We start from the raw sequence: 19,755 nt of genomic DNA on the forward strand, positions 1-19,755 counted from the left end.
TTAAAGGGCTACTTTTTCTTTATTTAGTTTTGCACTCATTGGGTGATGGGTGATGAGTGAGATCAAAAGATAAATTGCCTAAATTAAAGCAGCAGATATCCTGACTTCCTGTGGTTAAAGGGCTATGTCCTTTCAAAAAAAAAAAAAGAAACCCACAAAAAACATGATTCTTTATCTTAGATTACTAAGTGTTCAGCTAATTAGCAACAAACATGCTACAAAACTAAATTCAAACATAGATATGAAAACAACTTAAAACCCTTTTTGAGATCCCTTACTTAAAGTTACTATAAGAAACTTTTTACTGGCTATGAAGCAGTCTTGATTTAACCCTCTGAACCCCAAAACCCACCGGCGGGATGGTAAAGCATGTTTTCTTTAAACATTCACCAAGCTTAAAATTGTGATATTTCATCAAAAACATTTTACTCTACATGTCTCATTTAAAATCTCGTCCAAAATAAACCGTTTAAAGTAACCAGATCCTGTAAAAAACGTTTAATTCTTCACTCCTCACGTGACAAAAATGTTGCGAATCTTCAACTGAACTGCAGGCAGCTGAACACAGCCTCCTTTTTTCCAACATCGGTAACACTTGTGGCAACTTGGAAACAAATTGTATGTATAGATTCCGATGTTTTCCAATTTCTGTAAAATAAATGATCAAAGAAATTCAACTTGTGTTGTTTTTTTAATGATTTATGGCATTGTAATTTTGTTATACTGTACTACACAAAATACATTTTTATATGACATACTTCTAGCCATGGTTGTCCTTAGAGGTGCTGGACTTATTGCAGTGAACATCAAGACCACAGAGAGCAAAATGTGACAGGAGTGAAACACGCCCCGAAACTGCTTGGGGTTCAGAGTGTGCCAACGCCTCAATATGACCCACATAAGGAAACGAGACCATCAGCGGGTATATTGGCTATTTCTATATGGCAATTTTTTATGTCTGTCATTGGGTCAGATTCCCAAAATCAGACAAAAAATTTACAGGATGCAGGTTGACCAGAAAGTGCCTTAGCTCAGACTCCAGCTTCTGCTAGAGGTCCAGGCCGTATTGTTGGGCCCACACTAAAATGAGAGGTTTTCTAGGGGACTCTGGTGCTTGGAAACACTATCCCCTTTTGTCCACAGGGACCAACAAAATCAACGCAAAATGAGTTCTTCATAGCTTCAACTTAAAAACTAATTTCTTTTGGATTCTTCTCAGTGAAGAGATTTATTTTAACAAGACAGGCAAGATCTCTTCTCACTAGCATGCAAGTTCATTTGAATATATTGATTGTGAGGCAGAGCTCATTTATCTTCTCATCTGACTCTCGCCCACCTCTCCACCTCTCTCTGCCAGTCAGTTAGTCAGTGTTGCAGACAGCACACACAGCCTCAGCGGTGAGATGCAGATTGATAAGGGGGTTCGGGCAACATAAGTGGGTGTAACTGGTAGGATCTGATTTCGATGCCAAACACACCACTCAGGGCTGTAGCAGACACGCTCCATTTCTGCTGCAGTTTCAGTCAAGCAAGAAGAATTTTTTGCTTCATGTGAAGCAATTATATGTCTGTATTTCATATTCCCACTGTAGAAGAAAAGGGGAGATGTCCCAGAGGTGGCTGCATAATGCAAAACATACTTTTTTTTTTACAAATTTACATATACCGTTTATAACAGTGATTGTAAAGTGACACAGACGGAAATGTCTATAGTTTCCAGGATAACTTTATTCTTTGAAACTACAGCATTGAATTAAAAATACATGTACACACACACGCGCGCGCACACACACACACACACACCTACCTACACACACCGACATACACACAGTGACAAGATTGGGCGGTAATGATATTCATTACCTCTCTACCTAAGGATGACAGCGGTGTTTACTGTTGCCCACATTCAACAGACATTTTCTAAAGGGTCCTCGGTCTCAGGACTACAGATGAGCAGTTGTCATTGTCATGCAGAGCCCTATTGTGCAAAAGAAACTCTTTTGTAGCCTATAACATTCAGAGAAACCGTCACGATGATTATGGCAAACAGTACCTATGGTCATGCGGCAGACTGTGCATGCATAGAGGTAAGAGCACACAGCGTTCCACAAAGAGAAACTCAACGTATTAGAACAAACTTCAAGAAGACTAACTAATAGTAATTCACTATAAAATTTTAAATATCTCTTTTGTTCTCAAAACTGCCAAATGCCAAAGACCCACAAATTGTTTAGAAGAGGGTAACCAGATATAGATTCATATATTTATACTGATAGCTCATGTATGAAATAATGGCAGGCTTATCAACTTTTTTCAAACACATATTTAAGACCCCTGGGAGCCAAATGCATTGATTTGAGAACCAATCAATATACAACATGACCTTGTACTGTCTAACTGCTATGTCACAGCTAAAAGTTATTGCTGGCGAGGTAGAGAATGAGAATTAGATGAGAAGGTTGATACCACTCTCATGTCCTGTAAGCTAAATGTCCTGTTCCCCCATTCAGTTTTTATGCTAAGCTACAATAGGATAATTCCTTTTTTTTTTTTATTTATGCTTTAAGGGAAAATACGTATTATTGGCGAGAGAACAAGATAACAGTAGGTGGCTATGTGCCTTTTTGACCTAAATAGCTAGCCACCTATGGTGATTTAAAACACTATAAAAATCTTAATTTGAATACATAAAACAGCTGGGAGACTGAGTTCTGGCAACAAAAAGAAGTGTAAAGGTTAAGCAAGGGTCTAGGTGCTAGTGGTCACACCTGGTGGATGTGTAGCACATTAGGCCTTTACATTAGGCTATTAGGCAGACAGACTAACCTACGGCATCCAGGTAAAGAGAACAGCTAGCTAGTTATGTGGCATTTGACTTGACTAGCCACCAATGCTAATAAATAACTAGAGCAAATTCAATGTAACTCAAATACATTTTTACACAGTACAGTTGGGATACAGACCAAAAATGTGTAGAGATAAAAGAAACAAGGCCCTGGTGATATTGTGAGTATTTCCCCCCCAATCATCAACATTTGTTTTTATTGTACACTAGACTGGTGGATGTATGTTACCCACTGGAGCAAACTGCAAACATGCTAATCTATGCCATTCGAGGCTTCTGCTTACAGCTTTTATTGCTGTTGAAGCAAAAGTCCCGGAGAAATGTAGCATGCAGGAGTCCTGCCAAAGGGAGGATTGGAGAGGTTAGAGGTTATCTACTGAATACACGAGATGGATACTCAGAAGCCCTTGCCGGACCGTTTGATGACTACACCGCAGCAGGCTGGGCTTAGGGGTCAAAGCGCTGTAAATCTAGCTAACAGAGCATGGGTCGTCCTTGCAGGGCTTGAAATCCCCTTGCAGCAACAGGATCATAACTGCCTTGCTCAGGTAGCTGGAGGTGCCTCCCTTTCCCACCGCTGGCGTGTTGTAAAATGCCTCCATGTCATTCTGCAGGGGCACAGATGAAAAGTGCTTTCAAAAATGTATAAAAGTACTTATAAAAGTTATGTTTTTAATGATATGCTATAAGTAAAAAAACAACAACTTTCTGGCAGGATTATATCTCACAAATTAAAAAAACAAAACAATGTCAGTATGTTTCTATTTGGCTTTTGAACACCTTTTAATTAAGCCACCACTTTTGTTAAATTAACAGTGTGTGGCTGGAACAGAAGCTCAAAGTTTGGGAGCACATTGATCTGGAAAGGTGATGATATAATGTTGTGGTTGACAGTCAGGTCGCATTCAAGTGAGAAGATGTTGTATCAGTTACAGCCTAGAAGGAAGCCACTCTACCTGTTTCTCTACGACTTCGGAGTGTCCGCGATCCTTCTGGAAATCGTTAAAGGCTTCCTTCACCAAACCGTCCAGATCCACCTTGTCGCCGAACTCCAGCTCCGGGTTTCTCTCCAGCACTATGGACACCACCATCAGCAACTACTCACACAGTGGAGACAGGACACGTCAGAAACTAAGACCAGACTATTCTCTTTGTTTAAAGGTCTAAACCTCAGTGGTAATCACAAAGAATTTACCTCTACTATGATTTGTCTGTACTCAGGCAGGATGATGTTCTTCAGCGTGTCCTCCACCAGCAGGGAGAAGTTCATCTCATACATGGTCATGTCAGACAGTGTCGGTTGCTGCAAAGAGACAGTTTGAATGCTGTAATTGAGTGTCTTTATGAGCCGTAAAACATCATCACAGGGCTGTTTAAATTAAACTCTTTTTTTTTTGGGTCCTGATTAAAGTGTCACACTGAATCATCTGATTCCATCACTGCGAGCACGAGAGAGGCAAAGGCTTGTGGGATCTCCTGTGCACTAATAACCCGAGTATCTGCAGTATGTGTTAATGACAAGTCCTCACTTGTTCCGTTAGCTGAGCGATCTCTCTTTCCAGGCAGATTATGAGAGATGAAGAGAAAGTTGTGAAAACGTAAAGTGGAATTGGATATGGTCCTCAAATATATAAAGCGATATAGAACTGGATGTTTTGTCAGATTATTTTAAAAACAAAATGAATGTAGAAATCAAGAGTCTTTATAAGTCAATATACAATGTAGTTTGAACAGGATTTTTTTGGGGGAAAAGCTAATGTAAAGTGCATGGCTGAAAATCCTAATAAGCATACAAGAAAAGTTTCTTGAGTTGATGCACCAGATAAAAAACAAACTCACGGTCGGGGTGACTTCGTCTATTTCTTATATACAGTCAATGGTTGTGGTTTGTTAACATAACAGTCAAGTTGGCCCCTCCTCCCTGGCACAATGACAACAGGAGCCTATGCTCCCCTGACCATGGTTTGGGTTAGGCTGCTCGCCAGCAGGTGAAAGCCGACCCCAGATTCACTCTCGTTTTGAAACAAATTTTGCCCACTTGGTGTTTCGCACCAATATATTTGCAATATTTTGGCATCGTGCCTGCTATTTTTGTAGATTTGGATGCATGCTTATCACCTGGCACCGGGTCGCTATGTTCTTAAAGAGGTTGATGCCCAGAAACGTCCCAAACACAGCAAAATAAGAAAATACAAAGGCAGAGGGCTGAAGGCACAGATAATGCCACAAACTTCTAATGGGTCATAAGTGATGATTGAGAGGGATTATTTTTGTAAAGTCTATATAGAAAAATCGACTCTTTCTGCCTTTAAGTAAACCTACGGACAAATAGATGTAGCAATGAACAGCCGGCCAAAAAGCATTCACTGCAAACATGACTTGTCATAGTAGGAAAAGCTCAGATGTTAATATCCGCTCCATATTTGTCACCAGTACTTGAACCAACCAATATATGTGAGCAACACTGTTTTGAGAAACAGAACTTGTTAGGTGTTCTTTAAAAAGACCTCAAAACATAGAGATCGATGACTGTAAGGCATACACATGTCTGTTAAAGAATGCATTACAATACATCACACAGCATCAGTCACAGTGTTTATTCTGCAGCAGTGTCAGGGGAGGCAGGTACCTGTGGGAGGTGAGTCCCAGCCACCATAAAACCGTTGGGGGTCCTCTCCAGGATCTGCCACACACGATCATAAAAGCCCAGAGGGGTCCTGTTCAGAGAGCCATCGATCTGACGCTTGTTCAGCCAAGACCTGAGGCCAAAGCAAGGGTGAAACTGTTGAACCGGGTTACAGAGACTGGGGATGTATGATGTTAAAAGCCGTTGTTCCAGAGGAAATGTGTATTAGATTAGATTGGAAAAGATAAAAATGTAATAATTCCCATTTTGAAATTGGGTTGCGATAGCAGCAGATAGTAAGATATGGATGTAGACGAGACGGAAGATAAAATAATTAAACCTAAAAAGATTAAACAAGTGAATGCATTAAGATAACGGCATTGCGTCTTCAAAGGCGCTTTTGGGAGTAGAAAGGGATGAGAAAGCGCGGGCTGTGTTCTCGACAGCGTGACTTTGTAGAGTACCTGCCGGTGTGTTGTGGCTGCAGGACGTCCAGCAGGAGCTGCTTGATGTCGCTGGGGGAGAGCTGGTAGATGTCCTGAGCTGGCATGTCTCCCGCCCTGATCTTCAGCTCGTGTTTCATGGCCTGGACAATCCATCTGGAAATCCACAGTACGCACACACACATATGCTGTTGACCACCACAGAATTTATCCCTATATACAGTTCAGAGGGGGGTGGTCACTTTGTCTGAACACGTTCAAAATAGTGTCCTTTCTTCAGTAATGCTTCACCGTGTCAAGTTTCTTAATAAATGTCATACCTTTTCTATATAGTCAAAGAAAAAGTTAAAGACAGACAGATGAAAACAGCTAGTTGGTCTGACAAGGCTGCTGGAACAGAATTTCCAATTGGGTTTTTGATTTTTCAGACAGTATTTTTGGACCAAACATATCGGGAGAGATTTGTTCAAAATTCAGGGACTTTTATCCATTTAGTGCAAATCGAGCCTTTAAAGTGAGTCTCAGTCCACTTCTAAGAGAACTGCTGCGAGGTTCCTTTGAAGCATAAAAACCCCTGTATCGACACAGATATTTGAAAGCAAGGCCTTCCTGATGTTTTGATCGTCTAACTTAAGAATATAATATAATGAAGTGAGGGAAAACTTCAGCCTCAACCGATGCTAATATTCATTGAATTCTTCATGTTCTGCTGAGTGGTCTGAAAGCCAGCGTAGGAGAATTACAGTAAAGAGTCCATACTGTGTGATTAAATATGCACTGATCCAACCATCCTGAACCTGAATTTGTCGTACCCGACTCTGATCTTGAGCATGCCGCTGAACAGCTCTGGGTTGTTGGAGATGATCCATCCGATATGAATGACCAGCTCCTGCTGAAGCACGGCCTCGCGCTCCCCACCTTGAGGGGCGCACCTGCTGTAGATGATGCCCTGGATCACCCCTGGCGACAGCGGGTTGGAGATCACCTCTTCTTCTTGCCCGAATAGGCCGAGGGTCACCTAGCAATCACAGGCAATGACACGCACGCACACACACACGCACGCACAACCAGGGAAAAAGAGCGTACACCCAAACCACATACAGTTAGAACGTTCTCTGCACTGCAGAATAACTGTTGTGTGCGATATATCTAAGCTTTTGTGAGCATGTGTACCATATGCTTGTGCACGTGTGTGAAAGTGTGTTCACGCGTAGAACGGCATGTGCTCACACAGTACTTGCACACAGAGTACATCCTCCAAGGTGCAATTCCTACAAGTATCTTTGTTTCATATCTCTAAAATTGGCCTTTTCTCCCAGAGCCACATAAAAAGGAGTGGGGGGAAAAAAAACTACAAATCACAAGATGACTCTTTTGTATTTTGTTTCATCTGAAAGGCATTTCATGAAAATTACACCTAAGCAATCTTCCAGATGGGAGGAAACACTTTTATCCTTGCCTTCAGCTGATGAAACCCAGCACTTTGAAGCTGTATCATTCATCTTTACATCTGAACTGATTGTAACTGAGCAAAGAACGGCCTGGAGCTGGAAATGAAGTCTGGTAAGGACCATGGGGAAATACATTGTTGAGTTTGACTATTGACAAGAAATGTTAACAAAACCAGTCAGAATAGAGCTAAATGGGGTGCTGCCTCTTACTGCTTCCAACTGAGCTGTTATTGTAAGCAGAGGAACACAGCCGTCTCAAATCTTAAATCAGCTTTTCCAATCATGTTGAGAGGAGCGATCCCTCCGGTAAGCAATCTATATGCAGATTCACACCTTGAGCTACTTCAGCGTAATGAAATGCTTAAAACTGTTCAGAAGGGCAAAAACGAGGCGAGATAACCGACACTCTCGAGAGGAGACTAATCTCTGAGTAACACTTGACAGGAAATGATGCACCGAACCCCATCCAGAGCGAGGGAGTGGCACCAGACAAATTCACGGGTCACGGTACGTCAATCGGCACATGGCGTGTGTCCGGACACGTGGACACGGTGCATATTAGGATTCTACGCTGGTCACACTAGCAGCCTTGCTACAACTACAGCTTTGATGCACACACAAAGGAGGTGAGCTGTGATGGGGAATGTGAGCATGCAGTGAGCCAAAGGAACTCCCACAGGATTACAGCATGAGAAGCTCATAATCATATATTACCAATTTCATTTTTTTTGAATCAGTGAACATTAAAATCATTGTCCCAACATGCCATTTTCCCAAAATTACCCCAAATCAGTTATACAGAAGGGATAGTTATGGTAAACTACTCAGGCCCTGCGCTCTGTGTGTCAACTTACCTGCTTGCCATGCACTAAAACACTAGTTATACTGGGAGCAAGGCTGTCCACTAGCTTAGTTAAGAGACTGGCAGCAAGACGAACAACAGACCTAGTGGGCGAAAAGACACAAGAACATTCTTGACATCATGACAGATAACTAACAGGTAGCGCTTTAGAAGATCACATCTTATTCTTCATTTTTTACAAGGCTAAGGATCCAATTCCTCAACTGGACTGTTAACAGCAGAGAACATATTCTATGTTGTATGTGACTTTCAACTTGTAATCAAGTGCTATTAATTGCCTTGTAAAATATGGAACATGTGGAGCATACTGAGTCCAGTGGCCAAATAAAATACCACAACTCAAACATTTCATCGGGCATTATTACAAATATAGATATTTCACTAAGAAGATGAAAAGGCAAGATGTTGTCCCCAGGTGCCATTGACAGTTGCTTAATTTTGTTATTATAACAATTTAATGGCCGCAAATTTGAAATCAAATTACTATCGAAACATCAGAATTTAATTAAATACATAATAAATAAGGGACCAACAATTTGTATGATTCAAACCTGACTGAGGACTGCTACCAATCTCAGAAGTAATAAATGTGTAAATCCCAATCCTAATTAATTGATTTAGTTATTGAATGCCCAAATAAAAAGTTGGCTTTCCATTGAAATATTTTAATGTTCACTAATTTCTCAGTTTGTTAATGGCAAGAGTCACTACAGCCTTCAAACTGCCTCCCCTTGCCTGCAGGAATCCTATGGGGGGGAAAAAGCAACACAAATGAACATTCATAATCTTCCCATGGAAGCCCAGAGCCAGGGTTGCTACAGACACACACAGAGTTGAAGCCATCCTCACAGAAGCAATGATCAAATTAAATCATTTCATCAAGGGAGTCATGAATACAATCAGCACAAACTCCTCTTACAATAAGCTATTATATACAACTATATTTTGGTGTGTGTGTGTGTGTGTGTGTGTGTGTGGAGTCTTTCAGTTCCTGCACCTGTGGAGATACGACGGCACATCTTGAGCACGATGAATCAAAAACACAACAAAGCCTTAATGTTTAGAAAGCATGATGTGGTGTCGATCCTCTGATGCTTTGTTGGGGAACCTATTTCAAGCTTCACTTCCTGGCTCATGTTTGGTAAATGAGAAAGTAAATTAAACTCAGTATTGATGGTATTTCCCAGCAAGTTGGAATCCGGCCTCCAGGCTTTTCTTTTTTTGGCAGTATGGCATAATCAAATTTCTCTATGCTAAAATCCTATTCATTCATAAAACAGCATATAATAAAAGCTGTTGTGTCCGGTCAGGTTGAATGCACTTATTGTAAGTCGCTTTGGATAAAAGCCTCAGCTAAATGAATGGGATGTAATGTAATGTAACCGTGGCACAAATTCAAATCAAACCATGGAAGTAATGGGTCAATTCTAGGTGAGTGAGGCCAGCGGTACACACCAAATAAAATTAATTATTTGCAGCTTTGTGATCAAAGATAAAAAAGAGAAAGATATTTAGTTTGACTGGAACAGTGGGCAAATGTCAAATGTTTCATTCTACGCTATGCTCCAAAAAATGGAGAACACTATTTATTATGATTGAGTCTTTTAATAACGAATTTACATGAATATTTAAGCTAGGGTAATCCAAAAGTAACTGAAATACCTACTCAAGGCCACACATCACTGCGTGCTGTCTGTGCAGATATATGTGTAGTAACAGTTTTACCAGTTAGCAAGTAAGACCAACAGTATTTTGATAATGAAAAATACAGTTATGATCTACATGTTCGTAGAGCTGACAATGTGAAGGACAGTCGACTTTGATTACGTTTGCCTCCAGGGAGATACATTTGCTCCAATATTACATTGTTGTGAAGAATGTGCGAATGGTGTCTGCTCCCAAAGCAACAATCAAGCTCCTCCATCCAGCATGGATGCCCTCAATGAAACAGCGAGTGTAAAGGCATTCACAGTGCCATAACAAATAGGCAAATTCTATTTCATTTGGTGTATACAGCTAGCCTTATTGCAACGGGTGACGCTGCGGTAGCAGAAACGTGGGGTCCAGCCTCTGTGGTGGTTAATGGAAAGGAAGCAAACACCGACGACAAGCTCCTGAACACATCTGAGTCATTGGGCCTGCTAGCTTGGCCAACCTCACAACCGTGTGAATGTTAGCCACCTTATTAGGCTAAACTTAGTGGTTTAGCCAGAATTTTAGCAAGATGCTAAGACATGAGCCGGCTACTGCATCACGGTTACCAGGGTGACTAATGGACAATTAAATATCACCGTGAGAATTTCACTTATTAAGACCTTTTAGTAAAACTTGGGACAAGCATTAGTTTTCCACACAAAAAATCCCTGAATAATAAGTAACAATAAGTAGTCAGTTTTAACGATTTCTTTGAAGGTTTTCATATCATTTTTCTTTACAAATGATTTAATTAAAATAATACAAATGTATTTACTAATTTACATAATAAAAGAGTAGAAATTGGAGACTTTTTTAAATATTTCATAAAAAAATCCAAACCTTAAATATCGGATATTCTTCTTTCTGACTTAAAAAGCGCTGTTAATTAGTTAGTTGGTTGGTTGGTTGGTTATGAGGAATCACAAAGTAGGATTGGCTAACCCTCACACAGCTCTAAAGTTAAGACAGCTAGCTATCCAGCTGACTGGGAGAAAACATGCAGAGTCTTCAGTCCATCTCTGCCTGGGAATTACCTGTTTCCCATGCACCAGTATTGTGGTGATGTGAGGAGCTATAGAGCTGGCGAACTTCTTGATAATGGCAGCAGCATGACGCACTGCCAGCCTACAGTTCAGCCAGATTAAAGTGTTAACATGAGACAAGATTTTGTGGATGCAACCAATGCATGCAGTCGAAGTATTTGTGTATGTGTGTGGGAATATCAGACCAAAGCTTTCTGCTGCCAGCTCTTCTGTAGATTCTCTCCAGTTCATCCCTCAGGTTCTCTGGAATCACAAATATGTTTGCGTTTGGACATTTAAAAATGACCATAAAGACATATACAGTCAAATCCAAATGTACCCTCCATCCTTTGTATATTAGAACTGACGTTACCACACATTCAACAGCATTCTTAAGACTTCTCCCTGATTACAGGACTGATGAAGCCACCATAAAGGGGTTTTACAAGAATAAAATGAACGCACTTCTGACACGATTTCCTTTGCCTTTAAGGAGGAAACTCTGAAGATCTTCTATTCTGTTTCAGTACATCATGTGACTAGTTCTTAAAGATGCTCACCAACGCTGAGTGTGTGTATGTGTATATGTGTGTGTGCTTACCATCTTTGGCAAGGAAGTCTGGTCCTTCTCTTCTCAGAAGGATGACTGCAAGCTGAGCCTGACTGGCCAAGCAGTTGCAGTCCTGGGCAATGACAGACACACACACACACACACACACACACACACACACACACACACACACACACACACACACACACACACACACATGCACACATGCACACAGACAAGAGGGTAGATGAGCCTGGTTACACATACAAACACAACAGATTTAAACAAGCTCAAGATACAGTTATTGTGCACAGCTGTAATATTATCTGCTCAGTAAGCACTAACAAGCCGTATTGACCAAATTGTTTTCTGCAATTGTGGTAATAACGGGTACGTTTTAAATGTATTGCCTCATTTAAATTTGAGAACAGCCTTAACATGCCTAAAATATGGAAGAGAGAGCACCTTTAAGCATGTCAGAAGATGATTTGGGGTAAATAATTTATTGTTTGCTTGAAATACTAAGTGAATATTAGGTTTGGTAGCTTCAATATGGCCACCAACATGCTAAAAGAAATTAATAACAAATGTGGATGTGGGTTTTCAGTCGGTCTTCTATCCTGAATTCCTCATAGATCCAACAAATCACAATTGCAGAAGGCGTGGGCTGAGGTTTGGATTTTTCAGACACTTATAAAATATTCAAGTCCAGAGCCAGATTGACGAGCTGTTAATTGTGAGCAGACTTGGACGGATGGTACACAGGACCTGGCCTTGAGGATATATGTTTTAACATATTTATAAGATGCTATAAGGTGACAGGTGAGTGTTGGCAAGAGCGGGGTGTGTCAAAGAGTCAGCGGGGGGGGGGGGGGGAGACAATGAGGGCACAGAGGTTATCTTCCACACAAATAATGAGGAAACCCTTTCGCAATTCTCTGAGGAGGAGGCAGGTGGACTAGTTGGAAGTGGATTAAAGACTTGCTTATCCCTACTGAAAAGAAACCCGGTGGTTGTGTTGGTTAATAAGAAGATGTTTTGAAGTAATATGAAGGGTTCGATTTTTCTGCATGCTGTGAACGGCCGATCAACTCACGTGGAACTTCTGGACGATCTCATGGGTGGGCTTCAGCAGCCACTCCTCCACATTGATCTCTGGCTGCTGCTCCAGTTCTGACACGTTGGGTGTGCTCATCTGTCTCTTCACCTTGGAGTGCTTAGGCAGCTCCAGCTCCTCAAAGCTCTTAAACTCTGGGATCCTATGCACACGCACACACGCACGCACGCACGCACGCACGCACGCACGCACGCACAGACAGACAGACAGACAGACAGACAGACAGACAGACAGACAGACACACACACACACACACACACACACTAATTGTATGAAGACGGTAGATCCACATGCGGTTGCTTTTATCTCATTTGAAACATTTCACAACTACATGAACAAACAAAACACTGCTAGCATCATTCCTTTAGCATTTTGTTAATTATACACTTAACTGTTTTCTTGATCCTGAAAAACATTTTAAATCAAGTCTACATGTCTACACTGTATGCTAATAATCCTCAGATTGCATGCATATCAGATTTGAATTTTATGTGTCATGGAAATCCTTAATGAGCTTTTTGAAATATATCGCCAAGCAGTAAAACTGACCTCTGACTAATTAAGTACAAAGACTAGAGGAAGCTCTTACTCTGCCTCATTGACACGTAGGAAGTCCAACTGCTCCACCACTGCTCCAGATATCAGGGTCTAATAGGTCGATGAGAAAAAAATAAGGACATGTCAATGATTTGCAAAACGATTGTTCTATCTATATACAAGAGATTGCACAGTAACATAGGAATAGTCTAAAGGCACAAATTCAGAAGCACAGAAATACAGGAATTGTAAAAGTGCAGCTCTATAAACCACAGAAAGGAGGTTTGTCGGGGGACTCAGTATACAAAACAATAGTTTGAGAAATGCAGTTCATAACAAAAAACACATGGAGTAGTAAGGTGTGAACTCGGTTCAATCTTTCACATTTTACAAATGTGTATGGGAGCGGTAACAAGTTAGTGTCTAAGACGGTGAAAGTTTGAAAGCAAAGCAGTGTGGGAGCAAAGAGCGCAGTTCAATGGGAACTGCTCCTGTGGTCTAAATGTGATATTAGCCATTCCAACTGAAGTCAACTCCAAAACAAAAATAAGAGGCAAAGGAGAGGAGCAATCCTGCTCCCCATAACAATGAGGTGATGAAGAGGAGAAGTGTTTCAAAGTTGTTGGAGTTAGCTGTGAAGTGAATAGCAAATAGGCAAAGGGAAGGAAGAACTTTAGAGCAAAACAAAAGCGATCATATGAGAAAGTCTCTGCTGAACATGACAGACTCAGTGGGAGAAAAGAAAGGGTTGGAAAACCTGTCATAAGTTACCATATTTAAATATAACTCTAGGGCATTTTTTTTTTTTTTTGCTTGATTGCGTCCTAAACAAATACCATCTGCCATGAAAAATAAGAACTAGCTGCAGAAAAAAGGTTTACGACTAATTGTAAATTCAAGAATGCTGCCGTGAACATTCCAATGAGTTAAATCAAATGGGCTATTTTTATATGATATATAGGCTCACTCACAATACATATGTGAAAGTTTGACTTTGTTTAAAACTGTATTAATTGATTTTCTGAGCACTTGGGGGCAGTGTAAAGCAGCTGTACATACAACTCTGACATATTGTCACTTTTTAAGTGGAGACTAGGAACTAGCAACAAACAATTGCTTATTTGCTCATCTAGCAAAATGCACCGCTATGTTCACCAGCTAGCCGCTGAAATTGTCTGTCTGCCTTTGGTGCTGAGCAGGTAGAGTACAATGGCATGTTAATGCTTCTCGCCGAACACTCTGCTGATGGATATGAGGTGGACGAGACAGTGAGAACCAAACGGTAACGTTAAAAGATGCTCAAATGCTCCGTAGAGTTGAGTGAGGTGACAATTCTCTGTGGTTTCAACACCATGAACCTTTCACATTACATGTTGCATGTGATCCATTGTTAACATCAACATATTGATTATAGCAGCTTTAAAGGAATTTGGCATTGTGTTTTAATGGCCCTTCCACTGGCTTGGTGACCAATGGTCCTGATGAAGCTAATATGAATCTACAATGAACCTGTCTGACCCCCTTCTCAGCAAAACTGCTGAACTAAGTCGGCTATTTTCATAGCGTCTGTGACACTATAACCCAGTGATGTAGACGGATTAATTTAAATATGAATGTATTACAGGTAATGCTAATTAAAGAAGGAGGGACTTCTGGGAATCTTTTTCTTTCCAGAAGAAAGAGATGAAGCCCTGCATCTGTAATATGAAGCCGTTGCATATTTCAGAGACGGCAGTGACATCTGTTGTAAATGAGCCAACAGGAGAGAGCAGGTGGCATGTTTCCCCCCTGACAGCCGCCCTTTAAGAAACACCTTCACAATATGCAAATAATCAAAATCAGTATTGATTGGAATTGCGACAATACCTAACACCATTGGTCCTCCCAATAAAATGAGCAGAAAGTATTGTCTGGGTGCAATTCGGAGAGCCAATCATTTCTTTGAAAAATGCTGTTAAACATTAAATTGATTAAAATCCAATTCACTGGTGGGTAGGAAGTGTTAAAGGGTTTACTGAGCTGGTAAAGTTGGCACAATAGTTGTGCCTCCTCGGTACATCTTTAATTAATTAACCTCCTAAGCAGGTGTTTTCAGCTCCTTGGCAACTACTAGAGCGAACAAACAGTGCTTTATTAAACCCTATCACGCAGCTGAGGTAAATGAAATCAGTCAAACTGAAGCCTGTCTGGAGATCAGTGTAACCTGACGTGGCTGCAAAACCATTTTGCTGATAAAAGGAAAATGGTTTGGAATTAGTTTAAACTGCCCATGATGTTCAGTCTCATCTTATTTATGTCCTGGAAGTTGTGTGCAGCATTATTATATCAAATATAATTTAGCTTGTCTTACCATTCTTTTCAAAGGGAAAATAATGGTAAGACAAACAAGGTAATATTTTATTATATTTAAAAAAATGTTTATATTATTGCCCAAATACCTAATTTGCTTAGATTTTGTGGCAATCATAAGCCACATTAGTATTTAAAAAAAAGCCGTTATTAGGGAAAACTCGCACTTCTTGTTGTGTATTTTTTGTTTACGATGAACTAACTATTGACTGTTAACATGTCCAATATTTCAAGAGAAGAAAAATCCATGTGCATCCCCGAAACAAAGAGTGATTGAGAATGACCAAATGAAATAATCAATACCGTAATGAACAAGTCTATTTCAAACCTGAAGCCTGTCGACATGAACTTTGACCCCTCCGATGTTGCCTTTCTTGAACGAGGCCAGCATGTCCAGGACTGGGTTGAAGCGGCTCCCCCTGGTGAGACAGAGGTCAGAATGACTAAGTTTGGCTTTTCCTACGGTGCATTGAGAGAATCTGTCTCATTCAGTCCAAACATCTGTGTTAACCACGATTATACGAACGGAACATTAAACATATCAGTGTGAAATCATCACAGCTGAATTTTTTTTTCCCCTCAATAAATCAGTACATTTCCCCCAGACCTTCACTGCTTTATTCGGTGGGCTGTTACCTTCCATACAGGTCATCTTCCCGATCAATAGCAAACTAATGACTATTGAGTTGCTTCTTTGGGAACCCACTGACTCATTCCAGATACTGCAGTGTGGCTGTTTAAGCGCTTGTAGCACATTTAACATATATGGCTTTCTGGATAATTGTCAATACTGCTGTAATCAGCTCACCAGTCAGGCTCCAGTGATACAAATGAGAAACATTATCACCCAATCAGCAAGCAAATACAGTTGCACCTTGCCGCTATAAAGATAAATAGCAGTACATGTGGGAGGGAAGAGAGGTAAAGTGGGAGGGAGAGAGAAATGTTGGATTAAAAAAAACTGAAGCAAACGGCATTGTGCTTGTCAAGGCATTTTGATGCGAGCTTGAGCCAGTATCAGAGAGAAAAAGAGAGATAGAGGGTGATGTATGGGGCGATAGGTGGAGGAGGAATGCTGTAAGAAAGCTATCAAAGGACAGGAGGACATTCAAAAAATGATAAAAGAGCTATTATGGAGTGTGTATATTACTTGATGTTATCCTCGCGGATGAGAACCAGGAAGAGAGGACGTCCCTGCATCTTCCAGCACTGTTTGATGAACTGCAGGGCGTTCTGCGCGCGTACACGTGTATACACACACACACACACACACACACACACACACACACACACACACACACACACACACACACACACACAATTACAGGATTACATGGCACGCAACTTAGACCTCTATGTCATCAGAAGGTTCAGCAGCTGAAGGTTAGTTTCAAGACCTTCTTCACCTAGTGCTTGAATTGGGCCAGTACTCAGGGGGGCATTCCATTTATGTCCAGCCACATACCATGACATATTACTGAAGGTATATGTTTTCCTGCTAAAAACTAGCAGCAAGAGGCCAAACTGTTACAATATGAGGTACAGTACAATGTGGTTTAAATCGGTTGCCAGTTAAGAGCTTAGATTTCTGGTACCAGGTAGGCTACGAAATTAGTATGTGCAATTTCTGTGGGGACACGTAAAATGAGCATGCAACCTAACCAAATCAGCTGATTCCCTGTCATTCTCAGAAATGTCAGGCTGCATCTCGTTAGACCACACATCTCAGTTATTTAAGTTCTTTGAGGACATAACAAGTGGTTGGCTGTGGAGTCGTAATGGCAATGGTAAGCTCCGTGAGTGTGACCCTGACTTACCTTAATGTCATCAATCAGCAGCATGACATCCTGGGACAAGTAAAAGTCACTTAGATCAAACACTATTGGGTAGCACACCACCGTCTTGCCCAGGATCCGATAAATCTGGGGGAGGCGAGAGAACACACACACACACACACACACACACACACACACACACACACACACACACACACACAGTTGCATGAGAAGACGGATGGTTCGCAAGTAGCCACATATACATTATTCTGTGCAGTGTATAAAACAAGCCATCAATCCTAAGATAGAGGGGACACACAGAAGGCACACATCCACTCCTGATCTCACTCACTCACACACACACACACACACACACACACACACACACACACACACACACACACACACACACACACACACACACAACTGATATGAAGCCCCCTCTCACACATACAAATTGTCACAGGGGCTCAAACACACACACCCCCTTACAGACACACACTGATGATGATAATGCCCTCTGGCAGTCTGCCATCTTCCCTATAAATGTTCCATTATAATACTGTCTTAGCAATGCGTTGGGAGCCATGATTCATTTGTTTGGTAATGCCTTTGTTTGAGAAAGCTGCTGTGGCTCAACTTATTTGGTGACCTTCATTTGGAAGAAACTGCAAACATCTCACACACACACACACACACAGACACACACACACACACACACACACACACACACACACACACACACACACACACACACACACACACACGGACTCACACGCACAGGCTGCCTGACAGCTTAGCATATTAAAAGAATCTATTCTGCATTCACTGATGCAAGTCTGGCGAAGAGAAAAACTATTGGAACTGAATATTTTCTGTCTCTATGTTCAGTTCGACTCCTCAGAGCTCCGGGAAACGTATGCAGATCAACATGTGGGAGGTGTGTTAGTGGTCACACATGACCTTTGCAGCACGTGTGTGCCCATGTGTACCGGTATGCAATCCATATACCTTGCAGGTCCCAATGCAGCCCACTGGCCTCTCTGGACGCCCACTCAACCCCAGCTTTTTATTGACAGCAAGGAAACGGTAAGCCTGCAGAAAGAAACTCTTGTCAGCAAACACGACATACACATTGCACACACTCTTACTGCTAACCTTTCTGATTTCAGAGAAATCCAAAATCTACATCTTTTTTTCCCCCCCGTACATTTCCCTGTAAGATTAAAAATATCACTCTTCACTGGAAATGTCATGGCGTGCGGTGCCAGTCCATATCGTAATGAAAGTGCAAATCCATCATCCGTCTGTTCCTCTGAGATACTTCTGTTGTCAAGAGCTGAAATTACCACCATATGACAGAACCACCTACTGATATTTAGCTCTGCGTAAAGTTATGAGACGTGGCGATAGCGAAAGGTCCCTGTGCTGCGATGAGCAGCGTGCTTAGTGGACCCAAGCACACCCGAGGGCACCGGAGCTGAAAAGTCTGTTTGCAGAGGCCCAACAGAGGAAACACTGAGACCTAGCTGAGCCCTCATTAGAATAAATAAAGGGCTGCATGCTGTTTGATTCCATGTAGAATATGCACTGCTAAAAAATGCCAAATCCATCTTAAATATTAGCTGGTGGTAATTGACCCTTCACTAGGCCCCAATCCTGTTACCTGTCATACTTTCCATTTCTAGTACGGCCCATATGCAGTTTACAGTAATAATGGTGGTAGATTTACCACTATTTTTGATACAATGGGTCTTAAATCTCACACTGAGGTCTCCAGCTGACTCAAAACACAGAGTAATAAAGAAATACAATTGCTCCTTTACTGCAGGGAAGCTAGTTAACTCTAGTTTTATAGCACAGCATCATAAAAGAAAATGTTGGAATGCAGGGATGCTTATAGAAATATATATAATATATTTCCCTTCTACAAGAGTTTGGCAAACTCAATGTTATCTGAGGTAACGAGTTTGGCTGGAGTGTAAACTTATTCCCAAGCCAAATACTGAGCAGGACAGAGTTGCTATCGTTACTCTAAACTCTCTCTCATTAGCATTGTGATTTCCATGCAGAAGATGTGCCAGTCCCAACAGTTCTTTTCTCATCTGCTTCTATGCTATGCAGCAATAAATCACTGCAGTCCCCCTTCGACAGGTTAAAATATCTCCCAGCTGAGTCTTTTTCTTGCTGTGGATTGGCTACCAGTATATGACCTTGTTTCTAGACAAATAAAACTGAAATTAAAATTTGTGAAACTACTCATTTCAAAAAACATCTAAAACATTTCAAATGTACGTTGTTGTTGTTTTTTGTCTTGGGTACAGCACCACACGCTCAAATTCTACTTTCAACACCAGGATTGCTATAGTTTTGACTTGGGAAAAGGTCCTATAATTTGAGACTGGGAGTAGGTGGTTTCTACCTGGTCAATGCATAATATGTCCACACATTATAATTCCAGGCCAACCGGCGCTACAGCAGAA

At 41.2% G+C, this 19,755-nt stretch overlaps 1 protein-coding gene across 3 annotated transcripts in view; it reads right to left on the minus strand.

Moving 5' to 3' along the window:
• Positions 1-1,710: 1,710 nt before the first annotated feature.
• The window catches only part of phkb (phosphorylase kinase, beta), a 90,327-nt gene continuing 72,282 nt past the window's right edge, over positions 1,711-19,755 (minus strand). For 2 of the 3 annotated variants that reach the window (XM_068730717.1, XM_068730715.1), the window contains 15 exons: positions 18,284-18,367; positions 17,315-17,419; positions 16,648-16,730; positions 15,826-15,916; positions 13,201-13,259; positions 12,591-12,753; positions 11,546-11,627; positions 11,151-11,208; positions 8,220-8,310; positions 6,727-6,932; positions 5,936-6,070; positions 5,475-5,604; positions 4,041-4,148; positions 3,802-3,942; positions 1,711-3,453 (listed from right to left, as the gene is read on the minus strand). In XM_068730717.1, the coding sequence (XP_068586818.1) occupies positions 3,316-3,453; positions 3,802-3,942; positions 4,041-4,148; positions 5,475-5,604; positions 5,936-6,070; positions 6,727-6,932; positions 8,220-8,310; positions 11,151-11,208; positions 11,546-11,627; positions 12,591-12,753; positions 13,201-13,259; positions 15,826-15,916; positions 16,648-16,730; positions 17,315-17,419; positions 18,284-18,367 (1,674 nt within the window). In that variant the 3' untranslated portion in view covers positions 1,711-3,315. Of the gene's footprint in view, positions 3,454-3,801; positions 3,943-4,040; positions 4,149-5,474; positions 5,605-5,935; positions 6,071-6,726; positions 6,933-8,219; positions 8,311-10,956; positions 11,048-11,150; positions 11,209-11,545; positions 11,628-12,590; positions 12,754-13,200; positions 13,260-15,825; positions 15,917-16,647; positions 16,731-17,314; positions 17,420-18,283; positions 18,368-19,755 lie in introns of all 3 variants that reach the window. The other variant, XM_068730716.1, reaches the window with a different exon arrangement.

This window comes from Cebidichthys violaceus, unplaced genomic scaffold, assembly GCF_023349555.1.
Source record: "Cebidichthys violaceus isolate CVI_PGR_0920_01 unplaced genomic scaffold, fCebVio1.0.p SCAF_5, whole genome shotgun sequence".
In the NCBI taxonomy this organism is placed as follows: Eukaryota; Metazoa; Chordata; class Actinopteri; order Perciformes; family Stichaeidae; genus Cebidichthys; species Cebidichthys violaceus.